Source organism: Tachypleus tridentatus, chromosome 13 (genome assembly GCF_004210375.1).
Source record: "Tachypleus tridentatus isolate NWPU-2018 chromosome 13, ASM421037v1, whole genome shotgun sequence".
Classification (NCBI taxonomy): Eukaryota; Metazoa; Arthropoda; class Merostomata; order Xiphosura; family Limulidae; genus Tachypleus; species Tachypleus tridentatus.
Genome location: NC_134837.1, coordinates 253,522,327 through 253,545,624, shown reverse-complemented (window position 1 = coordinate 253,545,624; position 23,298 = coordinate 253,522,327). Strand labels below are relative to the sequence as shown.

The 23,298-nt window shown below is 31.5% G+C and overlaps 1 protein-coding gene across 1 annotated transcript in view; it reads left to right on the top strand.

Annotated features, from left to right (window-relative positions):
• The first annotated feature begins 5,263 nt into the window (after positions 1–5,263).
• Adsl (adenylosuccinate lyase) overlaps positions 5,264–23,298 on the top strand; it is a 38,705-nt gene continuing 20,670 nt past the window's right edge. Inside the window, exons 1-6 of the mRNA XM_076484558.1 lie at positions 5,264–5,948; positions 8,715–8,918; positions 10,943–10,987; positions 14,217–14,296; positions 15,636–15,807; positions 22,427–22,473. Of these exons, the coding sequence (XP_076340673.1) occupies positions 5,814–5,948; positions 8,715–8,918; positions 10,943–10,987; positions 14,217–14,296; positions 15,636–15,807; positions 22,427–22,473 (683 nt within the window). The 5' untranslated portion in view covers positions 5,264–5,813. The remainder of the gene's footprint in view (positions 5,949–8,714; positions 8,919–10,942; positions 10,988–14,216; positions 14,297–15,635; positions 15,808–22,426; positions 22,474–23,298) is intronic.

Sequence of the window (23,298 nt, the reverse complement as noted above, 5' to 3'; positions counted from 1 at the left end):
TATTCGAGAATAATCTATTTATTTAAATTCTCAAATTCTAGATGGCGAGGCTGAGGAAGTCATTTGGGCCTACAGATAAAAAAGTATTTCGGTAAACCTTTGTGCTATAGTCACATCCATCGCAAACTTATATATGTTATGAATATTGAATGAATACATAGAGATAAATAACTGTAACCCACCTTCTTCAACTGTGATTTGTCGATGTTTCTAGAATTATCTTGTAAAATTTGTCAATACATTACAACTGGCAAGAAAATGGGAGAAAAAAAACAGCCAGTTGACTCTAAACCTTTGGATAGAAAGACCGACGAATTTTATACTGGTGAATGACCAACTATATTCCAAAAGAAAACGACCTCTATGTTTAACATCAATTAAATGTGAAATAAATTGTACATTCATCAGCAAAACATCTAAAAGAGTTACTGGGTAGTAGGATAGGGAGTTATAAGGAAGATTATGTGTCTTTGTCTACTGTCTACTTAAGCCTAAGAAGAACCTCAATTCGAACGACTTTTTTATTTATTCAGTTTTTATACGTAAAGTGCAAATTAGAAGACTCGGCCATATTCTACATCACATGGTTAAATAAAACACGTGCATTTTTACTGGAAAGTCTTATTGTTTATTACATCACAGTACATTACGCTCTTCTGTTAAGTTCGAGTTGAGAAAACTGTTTTAATGGTAATAAATCCGTGAAATGTGCTGATTTTGATCAGTGAACTTCCTAATTGTTTTCAGGTATTCATGACACAATTCAGTTTGTTTGTTGTGAATTCCACGCAAAGTTGCACGACAGCTATCTGCGCTAGCCTTCCCTAATTTAGTAGTGTAAGTCTGGAGAGAAGGCAGCTAGTCATCACCAGCCCCCACCAACTCTTGGTCTAATCTTTAACAACAAATAGTGGGATTGATCTTCACATAATAATGCCCCTCATGGTTGAAATGGTGAGCATATTTGGTGTGACGGGGATTTGAGTCCGCGACCGTTGGATTACGAGTCAAGCACCTTAACCACCTGGATATGCTGGGCTCCAAATGAGACCATGTCCCAATATCCTTGCTGGAGTCTTCATTTTTTTTTGTTTGTTTTTCGAATTTTGCGTAAGGCTTCATGAGGGCTACCTGCGCTAGCCATCCCTAATTTTATAATATAAGAATAGAGGAAAGGCAGCTAGTCATCACCACCCACAACCAACTCTTGGGGTACTCTTCTATCAACAAAAAGTAGGATTGACTGTAACATTATAAAGACCCCACGGTTGAAAGGGCGAACATGTTTTATGATTAAGTTCGAACTTGTAACTCAGAGGTTACGAGTCGATCGCCCTCACCAACTACTCATGTCAGGTCAACTTGTTCAGAAGATAGAGGAGCTGAGCACTGCCCAGTTATCTGGATTTTAGTGTTGATCTAAGACTTCTTGGTTTGCTTCCTGTTACCGCCAAAAATAAAATACGCTCCACACTTTGCGTCAAATGGTATGTTACATAAAAGACGATTAAACCTTACTACAGGTTTAACATGGGGCTATCTACTGTGACCATCGAGGAAATCGAACCCTCGATTTTAGCATTTTAAATTTGTAAAGAATCCCGATGCAAGTAAAATATAGTAAATCAATACGACGTGTCAGGTAAATAGCCAGTCAAGTGTCGCAGAAATCATTTTTATCTCATTTCCCATACCAAATTTATCCTAAAGTCTAAGACATCACTGACTTAATAATAACAAACTTGGTCCCAACACCCGCGTGCAAAACATTGAAGTTGATCAGAAAACAGTTCATTTACAAAATGAGTAAAATTAATGATAAAAAAACACAATATATTGACTAGTCAGTAAACAACTGCTTACGTATAAACATTAATGAACAGGTTTCATTCAGATGAAAAAAACCCAACGTTAACCATCAAATATTAACATTCAAAACATAGAAGTGAAGACAAGTTAATGAAGTAAATTTTGGAGCAAAACATATATTTTTGGGTTTAATCCGTCTTGGCATTGAATATTAAAAACTTATTGGTGTATATGTTTTACAGTTTTACGTCTTCTGCAATTATATGATCATCCAAATCACTAGATATAAAAAGCAGCAGAGAATACTGTGTACTTACATGAAACTCACAGAGTATTTCGGTGAGAATAAATATACATGACTTCTCAAATCATTTAAATCAGTAGCAACAATATTTTATGAGGAAGTATTTAAAAATTACAAAAGGAATTCCTGCACTACAAAACATAGGTTAAAGCTGAATTATTTAAGTTACTTACCGAATTATTTATGTTTTATACCATACAGCATGCTGTTCTAGATACACTAATTTCCGAAAACACAACTCAGTTTAAAGCTATAAGAGAATGAAACTGGACATAAAGGTTGTTAAGTGAAACAATCTTTGTCACAAAAAAAGCAATAAAAACAGCGGGCATACTTGCACAGACACAAGGCTACTACCTCAGTGCCGGACGTATGAAAAGATGGACAACTTCCTTCTTTCAATATACTCTTCTGTAAAATTATTTACTATGAGAGCCAAGTAAAACTGTGAAAATAGCAAAGGTCTGTATTAATATTGGTAAATTCTTTTGCTTACTTTGCAATATCATTCTCACATGACCGGGCACTTTCTCATAGTAATTCATTGGCTGTAATATAAAGACATCATCCGTTCGGCCAACGAAGGACGTTGCAGTCATTGACCATTTTCCACACTAATATGCAATTTTCTGTAGCATCCTTACGAACGCAGTATATATTGACTGTTATTAAGAACAATGGAAAAATAATGGCAACTAGAATAAAACAATTTAAACATATTTCTGGGCCATATTTTTAGGTTAGAACTGCAAAGAAACATATTGAAAAGGAAATTCCTATGTTAATAAAGGTGATAGAAAATTTATAATGTAGCTATTATTACAAAGAAAATCAATTTCTCAAGTTTATTAATTTACAATAAAATTGTTTTTCAACCTAAAGCTGATAGAGTATTTCCTAAAAGAAATTCTCCCATGTTATTTGGCTTTGTAATTATAATCTCTAATAAAGGTTTGTTTTGTTTTAAATTTCAAGCAAAGCTACGCAAGGGCTATCTGCGCTAGCCGTCCCTAATTTAGCAGTGTAAGGCTAAAAGGAAGGCAGCTAGTCGTCACCACTTACCGCCAACTCTTGGGCTTCTCTTTTACCAACGAATATAACGCCCCCACGGCTGAAAGGGTGAGCATGTTTGGTGTGAAAGGGATTCAAACCCGCGACCCTCGGATTACAAGTCGAGTGCCTAAACCACCTGGCCATGCCGGGGTATATTTAGAAGATTGTCTCATCTGCACTGAATACACCAGATACAATGTCATTAATGTATTAAGCCAAGTTAAAAAAATACATGGTTGGTGTTCTCCCACTTTTGTTTGGGCGACTTTGTTTTTTTTTGTATTATAGTTTTTGAACATACAAAGAAAACAAAGAAGACTTCTGAATAAAAAGTTAAATAACACAACTGATTTATATTGCCCTTCTTCTTTATTTGTCATAAAATATGTATCTAGGAACAGGAGCGTAGATTTTTTACACCCGATGGGGGGAGATGATTTTTGCAACCACTTGTGTGGACTGTTCAATTTGCAAGTTGGTAATCTCTGATTACGTGAACCTGAAAGCTGTAAACATGCAGTCACAGAGTAATCTTGTGGCCACGATACTTGCATGTATACTTAGGCCTACTGACTGATACTTACTAACTCTCGCTTAGATCGAAAAGCTTAGAAGCACGCCTGTATTAAAGATGTACATTTCGGCTACTGATAAAGCTTACATCTAGACCTAATTATGTAATTCGATTGGAAAGAACATGACAATCACAAGAATAAACACACAATTTGTAGGCCTGTGATGCAAGAAAACAATTCAACAGACCAAACTGTAGGGGGGATGATTATATGCCCCATACCCCCACCTAAAATGAAGGGGATGTATACCCCCATCCCCCCAGGATCTACGCCCCTGTCTAGGAAGGTTGAAACGTTGTTTTCTGCTTTATTAGTACAAGTGTTAATACCCGTACCAACAGTTCTGAGATGCATTTTTTATTTCAAGTAGGTTTCTCGTTATCAAAAATCTGTATCGTTTTGATGAAAGAAAATGATGCAAAGAAGCTTCTGTTTGGCATAAACCTTTTGAAAAGCAAGCATGATTTATGAAATCAAAGATGCTAACTTTCTTTCACGGATATAATTTAAAAAAGAGGAGCTTCTTTCTTTCTTTTTTTTCCGAAAATTACGGAGTCTCAAGATGTTTTGTCTTTTACTTGGCCTTATGATTTTATTGTTTACATTCACTCATGTTTATATTCGGAAGTAAATCTGACTGGGTATCGACGTTTTCTCTCTCTCTCTAGGTGTTTGGGTATATACATTTGTACAACCAGTAGGATCAGGCACACTAGACCTCTTCCTCCTTCCATTACTTAGTTGTAATGGACTGATTAATATATTTAAAGTAAATAAAAAGTGGCTGAAGTAACAGCATAACTTTAAATTTGGTCCTTTTGAGGGCAATGTCCATTTATATTGGTCTATCTTTTTTTTAAAAAAATAAGTCTAGAAAGTAGGTGGCTTGTTTTATTTTAGTATTATTTTATTATTATTACTTTAAATTTTATTTTATCTTAAAGATCTGATGTACAAGTTTTAACGGGAATAGGTGTTTACGTCTCTTTTCATCATATATGCAACATCTGTCTAGTTCGCATAACAACTCTTTTTTTGCCTATTTTTATCAAAATATTTTATTATACTATGTAGAAGTCCATCTGGTATTGTTTGTGTATTTGAGTATTTGTGCATGAAATTTGAGGAAGTGGTTTTAGGTACTCTATATGATGATGTAATTAGTGTGTTCTGTAATGTATTGACGCTCGCGATGTGTATTGGTTTGTTTTAAATTTCGCGCGTGGCCTGGCATGGCCTAGCGCGTTAAGGCGTGCGCTTCGTAATCTGAGGGTCACGGGTTCGCGCCCGAGTCGCGCCAAACATGCTCGCCCTCCCAGCCGTGGGGGCGTTATATTGTAACGGTCAATCCCACCATTCGTTGGTAAAAAAGTAGCCCAAGAGTTGGCGGTGGGTGGTGATGACTAGCTGCCTTCCCTCTAGTCTTACACTGCTAAATTAGGGACGGCTAGCACAGATAGCCCTCGAGTAGCTTTGTGCGAAATTCCAAAAAACAAACAAACAAATAAATTTCGCGCAAAGCTACACGAGAGCTATTTGTGCTAGCCGTTCCTAATTTAGCAGTGTGAGAATAGAAAGTAGACAGGCGGTCATCACCACCCACCACCAACTCTTGGGCTACTCTTTTACTAACATATAGTGATTAACCGTCACTCTATAACATCCCCAGGCTGAAAGGGGGGGAGCATGTTTGGTGTGGTAGGAATTGAAACCCGTGACCCTCGAGTCGAGTGCCTTACCCACCTGGTCATGTCGGGCCTTGCGATGTGTAGCTTCGTGCTTAACAATAAACTTTCATAGGTTTTTATAATGACTAAACTTTATAAATTAATATAAAACCAGGTTTACTGAAAACCCATATCAAACTAATTTAAAACATCGTTTTACTATTCTGAGCTATACTTTTCAAAACTGCATTTAGAATTATAACACCAAATTGAAAAATAATAAGAATTACTTCTAATAAAACAATATTTCCTAACTTGGTATGCTATAGATCAAAGGAATCAACCATATTTAGCGGATACGAGCCGTGTTTCGCGTGTGGTATCCCACACAGCAAACTGTTGAAAATGGAGGGATATTCACGTTATAAAACACCTCTCTCATCAAGGTATGCAAGCGAAGAAATGGCTTACAATTTCAGTGAAATGAAGAAGTATTCTACTTGGAGAAAGTTGTGGGTAAACCTCGCTGAAGCAGAACGCGTAAGTAAGATTGTTAGACCTATCTAATAATAATTATAGTCGTGCATTTATCAACTCCAGATTAACATGAAATACCACATTTACGAATGAATGTGTACCTGAAGTGGTGCAGTGGAAATATACAAGTGATGTTGTGATTGATGGAACTGTATAGTAAGTAGTATGATTAATTTTACCTCAAAATTTTGTTTGATGTCACTTCAGTAAAATATTGTTTATTGCACAAAAACAGATTCACACGCGCTAAGACTCATTGTTTTTCTCTCCTAGTTTGTTTAATGTGGCAATTTATAGTGAATATGTTTCTATACAATAATTATTATATAGCTGTTAAACGTGTGGATTTGTTTCATGAAAGTTCTATAGCCATTATTAAAAAAACTAATCAAATGGCAAGTGAAGGGCATTTTGCTTTCTTCAAGTAAAAGAAATGATTGCAAATGACAAGTTTTTTTTTAATTTTAAATTAAAAATTCGCTGCAATTTGTTTTTGACAAAAGAAAAACAAAGATCCAAAACATAAAGAAGTTAGTTTGATCATAATTATATAATAAATAAAAGTTTCATGGAGAATATTGCTCTGTTCAGTGTCAGGAACGTTTATAAAAGATTTTCTATGAATGTTGAGGTCTTTAACCCTAGGCTGCTTCATGAACCCTTGTTTTAGAACTTCTGTTTTAGTGATTATAAGTTCCATAAATTTTACTGGTTGGTTTATACTTTGGCTTCAATATGTCTGATTTGTGCTAGAGGGTTGTTTTCCTTTATTTTTCTCATAACACTTTTGTAAATCTTCCAGAACAATTAAAAGTTTCCGAATGAAGTTTCAATAGGTTTCAGTTTTTTTTTTTTTTTTTGCAGTTTTCATGTTAATTAGTTAAAAAAAAAGAGGTTTGAAATTCTGATACTTATACATAGAAATGTCAAAATAGAATTAGCTACTGGAAGTTGGGTATCAAGCAGGTGGCTTTCATTCTTCTCACATAAATCAAGTGCTTAAAAATAATGATAGAATAATTAATGGAATATAGTACTTGTGTAATACATGTGGTATGTTTTTAGTTAAATGCTAGGATTAATATACCATCAAGCTGTCGCAATGTCTGTGTTATGTAAAACACTGGACACAACATCAGCCATCAAGACTGACAGGATTCTGTTAGCTTTAATGAAACTCAGTGTGAGTGAGTTACTTAAAAGCCATTATGGACTAATTTTTCTTTAACCTGTAATTAAAATATAATTAAAAAGTACATTATGATGAGATTTTAATTATGTTATAATCATTGAAAAAATATATAGTAGGTTTTTTTTTTTACCAGTTTTAGTTAGGTTCATAAAAATAGGAATTACTGGTTCAATTTTTGGGAGGTGTCATAAGTTTAATTTACTCCAAGAGATAATCTCCATGATGAAGTGTAGGTGCAAATTAACAGTTAAGAAGTTTTCTATTTAGGTGTCTAATGAAGATGTCTTTCCCATACCCCATACAGGTTAATTAATACTGCTTAGGTTTGTACATGGTAATAGAATATACTTTGTAACAGCAAAACAATTTTAATGGTTTTACCAAAGAAAATAATGTTAAGTTTAACATGGAGGTTTACTTTGAAACTCTAAGACACTTTAATGAAGGAATTATTGATTGTACCATACTTTTAAGGAAAATTTTATTTTTTAAAAATCACATTTTTATTTGTTATGAACTTTCAAGTTATTTTGTTAACACACATTTGAATAACTTAGATTTTAAATCTATGTGTATGAACTTAAATCGTGATGATAAAAAAAAAGCAAATGGTTTTTACAAATAGAGTTCAGCCAAACTGAATTAGTTTGTCACAAATGGGATATTTCAGGGCTCAGTCTTAAGACCTTTATTCTTTTTGATTTACATTAATGACATAGATGAAGAAATGGTCAATAAGTTACTTAAAGTTGCAGATAATATTAAGGTCTTAGGTGTTACTACCTGTGAACAGGATTTTCCTGATTTACAAAGTGATACAGATCATTTAGTGAGTTGGGCAAATAAATGGTAGGTGGGTTTTAATTGTAATAAATGCAATATAATTCATGTATGTTATCACAGTTTAAATTATGACTTTGATGGCAATAACCATAACAGTATAATGAAAGAAAGGAATCATAATGTAGTAGTCGATCAATCTGTAAAGCCATCCAAGCAGTGTGTTGTTGCTAGTTGTAGGGCAAATGTGAGTTTAGATTGTATCTACAAAAATATAGAATATAATTCTAAAGAGGTTACAATTTCAATGTACATGTCTGGTTAGGCCATATTTGGAACATTGTGTTCATTCTTGGGCCTCTTATCTTAGGAAAGACATTGAATTGTTGAAAAAGTTTAGAGAAGGGTTACTAGAAGTGTGTTTACACCATCACAAGAACAAAAAGCTGGAACATTAATTTATTTCACACAGAAGGCATATTTTATTCCATTGTTAACTGTTTAGCTATCTGATACTGATATAATATTGGATATTGAGCAATAAATCTTCCCAAATAATATTAACAACTTCCCACCTATCACTGTTTACTTGAAGTGTTTTTTATAATATTTGGTTATGAATCGAGAACAATAAATCTTTGAAATACTTTGTAGATGGGCTTTACTTAACAGCTACAAAACATTTCCACTTTGCTTTGTGACATAAATGTGTGCATTACTTATACTCAGGCTGAATTAACAATATGGATTATTTTATGTGAAAATATTATTTGCAATATATTGTTTCACTTTTGCAGGCTCTTGGCCTTAACATCTCTGATGAACAGATTGAGGAAATGAAAGCTAACATTGACAATATTGACTTTGATATGGCAGCAAAAGAGGAAAAGGCAACACGTCATGACGTCATGGCTCATGTTCACACGTTTGCTGCATGTTGTCCCAAAGCTGCTCCAATAATTCATTTGGGAGCAACATCTTGTTACGTTGGTGATAATACTGTAAGTTGAGATGCTTTTAATTTGAAAAGGAAGTAATTGTGTTATGAAAAAGTAAAAATTATGCAGAATATTAAGGTGTGAATAATTTACTGGGTGAATGGTTCATTAGAAAGCATCAGTTTGAACAGAATGAGATATGAAAAGTAAAATTTCTATTAATTATTGTTCTTGAAACGTGGTTTGCTTTGTATGGGACACAACATCATTGAAACTTTTAACCAAACTTGTGAATCATACATGTGACTGCATCATTTTCACGTTGTACAGTTTCCTAATTTTCCTTTGACATAAATTACTTGACAATGTGTTTATCTGTTTTTTTGTTAACCATAAATGTTAAATCAACTTGATTTCTCTGTTTGTTGTTCCCCAAGAATAACTTGCTGAATTTCATATTTATTTTAATCTTCAACACTTAAATTAAATACAGAGATATATGTTAAACACTATAAAAAGGAATAGCTTGAGAAAGCTTCCTGCTTTTCAACTCAAAACAAAAAGTATTTCTCTGTTTCTTTTTGTGAAACCTTCCCATAACAAATTTTTAACTTGATAGTTTTTGTTTTTCTCTTGTTTAATGATTAAGTGTGTGGACAGCAAATTTCTATAATCTTCATGTCTATACGTTTAAGAACCTGAAACACCTCAAACTGAGCAAAAGGGAGAAAACGTCTACATGTAGTTTATATGAAAAAATAGTTTTGAAAAATATGAGGAACTTTGTGTAATCTCAGCCAATCACAAAGAAAGAAATTTGACAAATCAGTTACAATATCTTAAATGTTATAATTGCAGATACTAAGGGATATTTGTTAATTTTAAATGGACTTAAAATTGGAACCTTTTTGCATACATTACCATTTTGCTACTTAATGAACATATGTTTCATTCAGTTTATTCAGATAGTGGAAAACTTGTCTGATAAAGCAGAATGAGCCTTTATTTGCTGTTTTTCATTTTCCTCAGTGCATATGTAAGGTGAGGGGTGCTTCTGCCCCCAGTTGTGGACATACATTCTGGTGTGACAGAAAACATCATGTATCCATAACATGTTAAACACACAAAATTACATCTAGAAAGGGAAGGCACAGAAACACAAATTACAATGAACTTTCTTTTTTGGTATATCTGTCTTTTACTATTAGGAAATTACTAGAAAAGTCAGTGACACCTGAAAAGCCCAATACATTACAGATCATAACATTCTAACAGATTTGAAGATTTCTATTCTGTCAGCAAAGCAAGTTTGTGTTATGACTTTTTCTGTTTTTCTCTTTCAATTTTTGAAATTATTTATACTTCAATTTGTTAATAATTCAAGCTAAATATTTAATAATTATCTCACTTTTATCAGTTCATTTGAATAAATAATATGATTTTATTTCAATTAAAAATATATTTTTAAAAATTTTTTTTTGCATTAAAATGATTTATCCATAGCTTAACTGGATATGGTTCAGTGTTTGAGTAATTTGGCTTTGTTATGATCTAGTGTTGAAAGTTGGTTGACTTTAAAGCAGATTGCTATTTTCTTCAGTATTGAGAGTAATCCGTTAACAAAAGCTACTTTGAATGTGTTTGATTGTTTGTTTTTAACATCAATTCTTTATTCATTTCTTATAACTACTGCTGTGTTTTTTATGAATTTCAAAACTTGTATATAATTGATTCCTAACATCGTGTTAACTTTTTCACTGCCATGTTTATAAAAAAAAACTCTTCAAGTGCCAAGTTTATTTTACACACACACACACAAAATTAAAAAACAAGAAGCAGACATTTTAATTTTTCATTATTTATAAGAAGTTTAATACTCATAAACTTTGGGAATTTTGAATAAAATAACCTTTCTTCTTGGTTGTACAAAATCCAAAACTCCCATGGCAGTGATCTAGAGAGAGATGTGTGTGCCCATGGTAATGAAACAATTAAATGAATGGTACAGTTTACTGACAGAAACTGTAACCTTTAACATTTGAAAGAAATTAAGTTTTTTGTTAATGTCTTATTGAATTTTTTTACAGGATCTCATAATGTTACGAGATGGTTTTAACATCCTTCTGTCAAAGGTAAGAGTTTATTGTTTCTTTCATTTTATGTTTTCATAAGACTTAATTTTATTAGTTATTTATAAACTTTTTAATCAAAATGTTCACTATAACAGCCATGATTAATCACTGAATATTTTGAGTTTAATGTTTTGAATTTCACGTAAAGCTACACGAGGGCTATCTGCACATTTTGCATTTAAAGACAAGCATTTAAATTCAATTTTTATTACTTCTATATTCTTTGAGCCCTAATACAAATAAAAAAAATAGAAATAATTTTCCTATTAAATAATTTTAGTATTTACATCTAGAGAAACCATGACCTTTAGTTTCCTTTGGTTGTAATTTATTGAAAAAAGGTCAGGAAATCAAGTATAAGAGTAGCTAAGCAGTTAGACTATAGGCCAGTATTAGATCTGTAGTAACAAAATATTTGCAAATACAGATTTTATGTAAAATGTTAACAGACTTTTTGAGTAGATATGCATTAATATGCAAATAGTATACAATTCCATGGAACTATCATAAGTACTCCCTTTGCCTCTCCCTTGCATCTGCCCATGTAACTGCATTTTGATACCAAGTTTATTTGAATATAATGATCATAAAGTAGTTTAATTAAATTTTGTATGTAATTCTCTAAAAGTTGGGACGTGCACTTTGATCTATCCATAGTAAGGGTGGGATACCAAGAATATGCAGTCTGTGGCAGTATTACTCAGATCACCAATTTGAAGCTGTTTACAAGAGAATAAGAAATCAGACTTGTAATGATTAAATAAAATGCAAAATTATCAACATACAATGTTATTTTAGTTCTTTTGTTGTTTTAAATGTAAAGTAATTAATGACTTGATTTTGATAAATTTCATTTCTTCTAATATTTAAAACTAAAAAATAATGTTTCCGGTTTTTTTAAACATTAGTTCACATGTCTGGAGTGAAATTTTAAAAGAAAATAAACTTTAACTAAACCATGTGTAAACTTACGAATTTGCAGAAGTAATTATATTTTTCTTGTCTGTGATAATTTTCTCTTGGATTAACGTTTGTTGCCAAATGTTTATAGTTCTTGTTAGAAGTGCATTCTTTGTGTTAACAACTATTTTTCTATGTTCAATTTAATGAACATAGAATAATTAATAATTTTTTATTATTCATTGAGCAACTTACCTTTGAGGAAGGCTTAATTTAAAAGAAAATTTGCTTGGAAATGCAGCATACTTACTAAACATTTTAACATGGTATAACAACATTCTAAGATCTACCATTTTCTATGATATCTAATTTTTCTTCTCTAATTTACTTGCACCTTAAATCAATTATACTAAAAACACAAACTACATTATTAGGCCATAGAAAAACTCTCATCCATTTTGACTACTTTTTAGCCTGTATGTTGCAATTTATTTATTGAATATCCATTTTTTTCTGTATTTGATAATGTTTAGAATTGTTTTTGTTTTTTAAAGATTATTTTTCCTTTTACAAAATTTCTTTCAGTAGAAAGTTTTGTTAAAGTATTCCAGCTGATCGTGTTACTCGGTTAATAATCAACAATAATTATTCTACTCTTAGATATAAAATTTCATTTTGTCTGCTTCATCACAATTTTTGTTCATGCATGTGTTTGCATATAAGCATGCCTAATGTTTGTTAGAAGGAAAACAAATTAATAGAAAACAAAACTTGCACTGGTAGCATTTAAAGGAAGAAAACTGAACCTTTCAAACACTTTAATTTCCTTAAACTTTTGCTCTCGAATTTCATTTTCAAGAATAAAAGCTCAGCCGGTGTTGCATTTTATTAAATAATGAACTGTTCAACTACGGTGTGTCACAGTTGTCCTATATACATACAACACCACTCATTAGTGCATGGTTTCATAAACCCATACACAATGATACATATAAAATTGGATATATATGTGGAGTTCTTACACTTCACATGACACTGTTGCTTTTAGTCAGTTTGTTACTTTTTCTCTCATACTTGAGTTAGCAATAGACCAGCCAGAACTGTGAATGGACCATTTGAGTTAGAGTCAAGGTTGTAGCTGGGGTGAATGGAGCCACCCAGTACTAAAGTACAGAATGATTACTGGTGCTCAGAACTTCTTGTCACTGATTGGACATCCAATTTAAGACTAAATATTTCTTTTTCAATATCACAATACAATTTACTTTGTAATTAGCTTGTTAGAAACACTATTCCAGAAAAGTTACAAAGCAACTAACATTCATGTTAAGAAAGTCCATAGAAACAATCTACACGTGAAACTGAATAAAAGACTCTCCCCACATTAATTTTATAATTAGCACATCAATCTACAGTGGCTACCATATGTAGCCTTTTTTTTCTTCATTAAAAAAAGTTTCTTTGGTGCATAAAAGTGTGTTCAGACTTTTAAGTAAATTAAAATATGAAAATATATGAATGTTTTTTGCATAAAATCTTTTTTTAAATTTTATTGTGATTATTTTATATCAGTTAGCTGCTGTTAAAGATAGACTAATGAGAAAAATAAAACTCAGCCTAGAGCAAAAGTCGATTAGGCCTTTATTCTTCAGACTTATCTTTCACCTTGTAACACATATTTGCCTAGTGGCTGCAGTATTTTATCATTATCACATTTTCTTTAGGAATTTACAGATTTTCAAAGTAATTCAGGTTATGACACCTTATAATCATAAACATGAAGTTGTTTTTCTTTTTGCATGGCCAAATGCAGCTATAGGCTACACTGGTTTTTACCACACACCACTCAAATCATACCACTTACAATCCTGGTTGGAATGCATCAGTAATCTGTGTACAAAATTTTTTTTATTGTCTTGTTTGTTCCTAAGCTCATATGTGAGAATTGTAGTTGGTCATGCATTCATGGTATATATTTTTCAGAAATCCTACATGAATTTGGCAGCCACACCATAAACCTACATTATTGGCAACATTCATTGTCATTTTAGCATAAATTTGAAAACTTCACCTCTAAGAACCTTGAAATCAAGACCTAAATTTAGAAATATGGATGGAGCACAGTTTGACAGTCTTAGGAATTGTGCTAAAAGGAACTGACCCCTCATGTGGAGATCTGTTTTATCTAGTAGAATAAATTCCTTCACTGATGTTACAAGTAGATTTTGGGCTGTATGTTGTTCTGTTTATTGGTGGCATATTATTTTATCTAGTGTATTGTGCATTGCACTTTTATAATATATCTTTATTTTCTTTTATATTTTATTAGCTAGCTCGATGTATTCATCATCTTGGGAAATTTGCAGAAACCTATCGTTTTCTTCCAACTCTGGGTTTCACCCACATGCAGTAAGTATTTCTCATCTTGTTTGTGAAGTTTTCAGGGCTAACTCTGAAGTCCATGTATATTTCATCCATTTTATCATAAATTGTTTTAATGGTACAGAAAAAAGCCTATAATGTACATTTTTGGCTCCAATGTTGTCATCTATACAGCAATGAAAATAAAAATTATATTTTATGGGGGCCACAGCTCATAAAAAAGTATAATTTTAGGGGTTTTTGGTTGATTACTTGGTGTATTTTGACAATCTTACATGGGATATTGTATAAAGATACTTTTCTAGAGGTTCCTCATTGATGGATGAAAATGGTGTACTTGGACATTTTTAAGGATTTTACAAGTTCAAAGTCAAAACCCTAAAGTATATATTTTGGGCTCTTGTATAGTCATCTATACAGCAATTAAAATTTATATATATGTGTGTGTTTGTATGTATTCATGTGCTCAACACATTGACCTGGGAAAAATTAGATTTGTCCATTTTTAGCCTTTTTATGGGAGTCATAGCTCACAAAAAAAGTATAATTTTATGGGTGTTTGATTAATTACTTGGCTGTATTTTGACAAATTTACATCCAACCTTATGAATGAAAATTGTGCACTTATCCATTTTAAATAATTATAGTGAGATTTAGATGTCACAGGAAGTATAATTTTAGGATTTTTTGTGACATTTACCTTATTTTGACTAATTTCCCTAGGACTTGGTACAAAGAAACCTTCTTGCAAGTCCCAAGCAGTGATATAGAAAGTATTTTTATTTTCATCGTGTCAGAATTGGCTGTGTTGATATTGTATGGCACAGCCATATTGCATTATCCTTCAATTGTTGGCCTTTTACTTATAATAGTATCATTCCAAGTTTTAAAATGGTTTAAAATGTTTAATATTGTTAGTATTTTTCAGTAATGAGATAAGAAAAAAAGGCTTAAAATACAGAAGATCAATTTCATCCAACTGTTGTGTGTGTGTGTATATATAGTTCATAATTTTTTATTCAGGACTAGGCCTAACCAAGTGGTTAGAATGCACAGAATGTAAATCTGAAAATTTAAGCTTAACGATCTGTTACTATAAAAAAAAAAGGGTTATAGTTTAACAGCCTTTTACAATGATTGTTATGTATGTAAATGCATGCAATTCAAAAAGAATGAAATTGCAATCTTGCATTTCAAGAAATTATCCAATAATTCCCCAAATTAACAACACTTTCTTAAGCCTAACACTCATCTGTTTAAATACACTAATATTTTTTGTCCCTTCTATTAGCCATAGTTAGAAACCTTGTGTTCTTGCGTAAGTGTAAATTCATTCCATTTTTCTAAGTTATTATTATCTCCAAAGACCAGCACAGCTAACTACAGTTGGAAAACGAGCATGCCTGTGGGTTGCAGACCTGCTAACTGATTTGAGAAACTTGGAAAGAGCTAGAAATAATCTGAAATTTAGAGGTGTCAAAGGAACCACTGGGACACAGGCCAGTTTTTTGCAGTTGTTTGAAGGAAATCAAGAAAAGGTATAGAAAAAAAATGGTCACAAAATAGTTTAGGCATAAAAATTTGTAGGGTATTAAAAATTATGAGTTAAGTAACTTCAAAAAAGACCTGGAAATATGATACCGTGTTAGATAATATTTAGTTTAACATTGTATACAAAAAATTTCATACTTTACCGCAAGCCAAGTGTGTGAAAAACTAAAGATACATAAATTTAATTTTGATTTCTTCTTTCTTTCTTCTTTTGAGAGACATATTATAAACAAATAGTTGGAAATTGCTAAAGCAAATAATGTTAAAAGAAATGGACAGTTCTCCCATGAAACTTATTGTTGACCAGATTCTTAACTATGTGTTTGATACAAAAGATAGTAGATTATGTGAGGAACATTTTCAGGGTGGATTAACTATAGAACTGACTAAACACAAAAGTCTGAAATAGGCTTAATACAAGATAAACCTTTTAATGTTATATAAATGTTCCTGGTGTATTTGTAAAAAATATTGTGTTTTTTTCTGCAGGTTTGTTATTTAGTTCACATTGTTTCAAATGGAAATGATTCCATTTTAGTCTGATTTCTTATTGCAAGACCGTTGTCATAGAAATGATTTTGATGTGTTAAACAATAATTATCTTTATCAAATATTAGAGTGCATTCAAGAATAAAGACAGTTGAAAGCTAAGCATTCACAATTTTATTTTTTATTTAATTTTGAATCAACTTGAGGGTATAATAATTAACTTGGATGAGTTTACTTAGAATGTCTTATTTTTACACTAAAATAGGCTTAAATTTGTTTGCTCTCTTAGTATAGAGTTAAGTAAATACATTAGGTAGTAAATAAGTAGGATTGTTTGTTAACTGTTAAAACACTAATGTCTGGGAAGATGGTAAAATTGAACAAAAGCATTAGGCTCAATTACTGTTTAGCACCTTAAAAGAAACTATTGAACATTAAGAAGGTAAGAAGTGTCCAACTTAACTAAGCCTTTACAGTTTTTGTCCTCAATGTGTGTAATAAAAGTATTAATATTTTTCTTCATTTCTTATGAGAGTTTTAATCACTGTATTCCCAAAATAATTCAAAATTGATTAGAACTTATATAAGAAACAAAGAAAAATATTAATACTTTAACTCCAATTTATGATTAACTCCAATTTACTTGTGTAGCTGTATACAAGATTAATACTTGACTAGGTTTGCACTCATTTCCTCTAATTCTATAGCATTAGACATCATTCAACAGTCCTTATTTCCACTTTATATTAAAATAGTAAACCTTCTTTATCTGTACTACAGACTTTCAAGTGTTCCTAAAATTCCCATATTTATTTAGGAATTTGCCAAAATCTCTGAAGGTGGTAACAAAAAGGTAGTTTTCTAAAAAAAATAAATTAGTATTTTTTAACAATTCCTAAGTTTTGCATGTCTCTTACCAAAAAACTGAACTGCATAAAGCAAATCAAAGATTGTCCATGACATGTTTCTCTTTAAATATCTATAAAATCAATGTCTTCTAGCAGATATCTGTTTCCAGCCAATAATTCCAAATAATTCTCATTTTTGCTTTGGTGATTGGCATGCTTCAGTAGTTACACGTTTACTCTTTAAATGTGGTAAGTAATAATTAAATAGAAATGTTTCTGTTGTATTCACAGCGAAGAATAACTGAGGTAACATAGTGGTGTTTCATTAACTCGTGCTTAGATGTAAGTAACAAAGTTGTAACATTTTGCCTCACTAGTTTAATAGTAAAATCTCTTAAAAACAGTCTCGTCTATGACTAAGATTTTAATGTGCTGCTTACTGAGAGAATAGAGATACTTAACTGTATGTTAAAGTAAGGTACTGTTCATGAGATTAGTTACAGTTTGGATGTTGGAATGTATTCATGCAAAATCCCACATTGACAAATAAAGTTTAATGCTAGTTGGATAAAACAAAATGGTTCACAGAGTTTTAAAGTTGAGAATACACGTCTTCAGTTAAAAGATTTTCATATTCCTAAAAAAAATCATATCTTGTTGTAAAAGATATTTAAATATGTTATTATGCACATTAAAAGATTCAAATGCCAAACTTTGGCACATTTCATTGTGAAAACTATCTTGTATTTCCAGTAGTGGGCATACTAATGTTAGTGAGATACAAATCACAATAGCTATGTCAGAAGGAGAATAAAACAATAAGGCATGTTCTCTAGATGTTGATCAAAATATCAAAAAGTTTGTGGCACAAACAAATGTTCTTTGAAACATGAAAGTTGCTTACAGCATTTATTCCTACTCTTTGTTTAACGGCATTGCATAGCTGTTCCAAAAAATGTTTCCACAGAGAACTTTAAGATGGGTAGAACTAAGTATCCAAAATTACATCACACAGACAAATGTGAAAGTTGTTTGAAGCTTTTGTGTATCTGCTTTTCATATAATGCCATTGTATATTTGTTCCTGAAAATGTTTCTGTAGAGGTCTTTAAGGTGTGTAGAAACAATATATCTTATACTGGATATGAATTTCTCATCAAATTAGAGATGGGATGTACTTACTCAATCCTTGAGGCACTGATGTTTGGTCTTGCAAAGGGTGTAGATGTTTAGAAGGGAATTACAGACACATTACAAACCAGTATTTTCCAGATTCCACATATTAAATTGGTTAACCTGGGAACAGTTTATCCTAATGTAAATTAAGACATTTGGGAACTAGGCCAGTGAGGAAATAAAATCATCAGGCATTCCAGATTTAATGCCATTCTTTTTGTTTTGTATGGGTCCAAAAGTGAATGATGAAAATGGAGTGCAATTAGAGATTTATCTTAACTACTTCTTTAAGTCATCACTTTGCAAAAGAGGAAATTCAACTTGATAACTGTATAAATAACTTGGAATGTATACTTGAATATTTATTGACAGTCCTGCCAATTAAATCTCAGGGCAATGAAACGACCAAATTTATTAGCAAAAATGAACAGTATCTTTGTATAAGTTAACTGATGAAGACACTATTAACACTGGTATAGATTAATTTTCTTCTGAGTTTGAATTCTCTTTCTCTTTGAAAGATTTATGAAAATATTTCAGCAAGAGTACTTTGTATTTAGAAATGTCAGGTGTGTTCAAGTGTTTCATGTACAGAATTTTGAAAACCTGTATGATATCAGTGCTTGATGTTGAAAAGCAGACAATCAGTTAGTTACCATATAAATTGAGGAATCTACTCAGTCATTGTTCCAAAAGAAATTTGAACTTCAAAATCTTTCGTTGTTGAAAATTTTTTCAGACTGTCCATGTATCTCCAGAAGAAAGTGCCTCTTAATGATATGTTGAAAAATGTGCCAGACTTTTGCCATTGAACATAGAATGGTATTAGAATAAACAGGAACATTTCATCAAATGTACTGCAGGTAGTTTAGGAATACAAAAATGCACAGTTGGTAGAAGAGTGGGAAAAATATAACACTTAGAAGGTGTTTCTTAATGCTTGAAAAGAAAACCAGAAAGTGGATCACTAATGGTATTAAGTTTTACAAAGCAAAATTGTTTTGGATATAAGAAATATAACATTTGGGCCAAGCTTGTGAAGACATCATATTTTGCCCAAGGCCATGTTGAAGTTGAAAGAAACTTGTTTCAAACAAAAAAAAATGCTTATGAATGAAAGTACACTTAGATCAGATATTTCTGTCAACAAATTTACAAGACTGTAAAGTGTAGTAAAACTTGTGAGAGCTAAAGTTTCAGAAATGTCTCTAACAAATGTTTGAAGACATGTTTGTGTATAAACAAAAGTTTAATTATGAACAAAAAGAATTTGAAAAGATCAGAACTCAGAAAGTTAAACAAGGGACAGACTATGAGCAAATGGATCTTCAAGAAGGTAGCAGAAAGATAGACAAAAGAAATTGGGAGACAATGAAAAATCTGTGGCAAAAGAGGATAGATAATTGGCAAAGGAACAATAGTCTACAGGATAGTTGTCTAAAGAAGATGATGAAAGACTAAAAGACAAGTTGGATAAAAAAAAAAAGGTGTTTCTTGGGAACTTATCTCGGTAGCAAACACAATAATAGAAAATGTTAACATGCAGTTAGACATTCAACTTTTCACAGTTCTTGTTATTGTCTGTGTTATTATTTCAGTTCATATTTTATTTTGAAGGGAGTTCAATTGGTTGCCCTTTTTTAAGTTTGCTAGACAAAATATTTCCCTAGTTTTCACATTTCTTGACTTCAAATCAAAATTGGATTTTAACACTTTATTTATCAAAATGCAATGGTGAATTTATCAATTTACTATACTTAATAAAGCTATGGTGCATAAGATTTACAGCAATATAACCTGGAATGTTTTGAAATAAGGTGATAGCTGTTCTACTTGAATAACAGTTTATGTACAGTAAACAAATAGATTCTTCTGAAGCCATTTGCTTTGTACAAATGACTAGTTGGGTGTTTCCTTTTCAAGTTATATTTTTTAACTTTTGTAATATACAAAGTTTTTAATTATTAAGATAGAAGCAGTATGCATTTCGACATATATAGTTTTCATTCATTAAAGTGTAATAAAAAAAATGGTTCTAATAAGTTCTTTCTTGTAATGTTTTTCAAGTATGAAGTATGCAATAGTAACCAATGCTGAAGATTAGGATTCAGAGGAAAAATGTTTGAGAAATAAATTCAGTCATGTCTGTGAGTTTATTTAGTGCTATTTTTTAAAACATGGTACATTTCTAATTTGGTTCTTTTGAAAAGAATACTCTTAGAAAATCTTAAATGTCCCAAAACGTCCTAAATTTAACCTATAATAATTTAAAATTAGTCCTAAATGTTTGATTAAACGTTCTTTAAAGCCTGGACACCTGGCATAAAATTCGTAATTGGCTACTGCCTACTGGTTTCTTCTGTGTGGGATGGCAGCACATGACCTTCATAATGCACTGACAAATGTACTGTGACAAGACTCCATAACTGAGGAGAGAAGAGTCTGTGCTTTGACTGATACTAAAATCTCTTCTGTTATGTAACCATAAAATGTTTACAACAGTATGTGCGAGTTCATATTTCAATAAATTTAACTGTTCATTGTTATGACACAAGTCTGCTCTTATTAAATCTTTTCTGTTTTCTTTGTATCACAAAGTACATAGAAATTATGTTTAATAAATGTTGTTATAGTGTGCATATATACTGTAAATAAATTTTGGATAAGAAATTTCATTAAGCCTAAAATATAGAGTTTGTGATCTTGAACCTTCTTAAAAAGCATTAATCATATGATGATCTAAAATTCCAAACCCAGCCAAACATATGAAAGAGTAGGTAAGTGGTGATTGAATCAACATTCTTATAGTCACTGTCTTGAAAATTGAATTACAAACATTTCAGACAAATTGAGGATTTTCACTGTTTACTGAAAGGACAGCAGCGAACAGAAATACATAAGAGATCATAATGATGCAAGATATAAGCATCAACTTTGGACCACAAATACATTTTTATATGATATAACATTTAGCTAAAAAATATGATGTTGGTTGCATGAGATCATGTGTTAACACCTGCAGAAAGATGTCAGTACTAACTTGTTCATTTTAGTTTTGACTCTGGTTAAATAACTGTCACTTACACAAGATGTATAGTTGTTATTGTCTGGAAGATTCCCTCAGATGTAGGCCTATGAGTAGGCTTGAAGGTGGACAGTTGTAGACTTAAATGACTTCATGGTTAAATCTAAATAAAAATGTTGTTCCAGTCAAGATGATGAATTACATGTACTTACTTGACCACAAACAGAAACAGTAGCATTTGAAGTGATGTGTGGTATTTCTTGGATACCATATCAGTAGATTTAAGTTCCTTTTAAAGATGAGTCGAGACACAACCTACAGTTTAACTCATTGGAAGGAATACAGATGGTGAGATCCTAGCTCCTTTGTGTTAGAAATTTTGCAAGTGCAATGAGAAATAACTCTTGTAATAAACAGTAATACTTATCTATATGGGATGTCTTATCATCAAACATCTGATTGAATTGGCCACCATCTGACTCTTGTTTAGGATGCTCCAGGAAGATGTGTAACCTCTCTCCAAGAATGCTCCAATATATAAAAATTGCTTTTATATGTCAGTGTGCTCTCTCTCTCTTTTTTTTAATAGATTATCTTATAAAGAGTTTGAAAATATATTGTAATGCATGTATGTCTGTCAGGAGTATTACACTCCTTTGAATATTACTTGCTTCATGTTTTCAGTTCTTCATTTTCATGGGTCTTACTTTTCTCTGTGGACATTCAATCTATATTTGTGTTGTTTCAAATTCCATCATATTGGTATGGACATATTATCCAAATGGTAACTACATCTTTCACCATTATTCTTATTTTAGATTTATTGCATAACTTATGATGGAAACTAGTGTAGAGATCTGTGGCCTTTGGTTGTTCTTTGCTGTTTAAGATGCTAGACCTCAAAATATCTTGATGAAATTGCACAAGTACCAAAGGATATTGGCAATATAAGGCCATCATTGTTTTTGAGATTCAAAAACTGTATATATTTATATATTGTTACCATGTGAATTTTCTTTTCTAATATTGAAAATGTATTTTAGTGAAGTTGTGCAAATATGTATTTTAGGTGAAACAGCTTGATGAGATGGTTACAGAGATGAGTGGTTTTGAAAGGTGAGCTCAGTTACTGTGTCAGGAATGTAACACCAAAGGTTGTATGTGCTATTTTTTATTATATAGCTATGTCTAAGGTTCTTTTTGCAACAGTATAACTATTTTTTATTCTTTTCCTCTATCTGAATAATTTGGAATTAAATCATGTGAAATTAAAGCAAAAACATCATTTTAATTAAAGTTGTTTATCTGACATTTTGTGTACATAGAATTGAATATCTTTTTGAGCATCTTTCACACAAATCTTTGTAATTATTTGAAAAAAGGGTTAAAGTGAAATACTTGTTTATATACTATTATCTGTGGTTATGTTTGAACTCAGTTCTTTATTTTTTGTTTTTTTTTATTATTATTGATTTTGTTTTGAACACTTCTAGGAACTTAGCTTTATAAGTTGGACAAATACATGTAAAAACTAATTAATACATGTTTTAATCTGTTTTGAGGCCCAAGAAAATTAAAATAGATTTTAGTAACTTTTGTAAACAAAAGCTGAACGATATATTGTAAAAACAAATAATCTTATTTAATAATTAACTGGTACCTTCTATTGTTAGAGAATGATAAAACTTAATCTCCTGTAGTCATGAAGTAACTTCTCTTTATGTTAATGTTTAGGTATTGAAGAATGTGTAATGATGGTGATATTTATTACTGATGATGAAAAATAAAATCTGTTTAGACAGTTTCCCAATAGGGACATTCTCTGTGTGTGTCTCAAAACCTTAAGAACAAGAGGAAATTGAAATGTGACATGTTGTACTATAAAGATGTTTTGGGACTTCTTGAAAAAAAAATTACCCATACAATGCAAAGGTGGTTTCC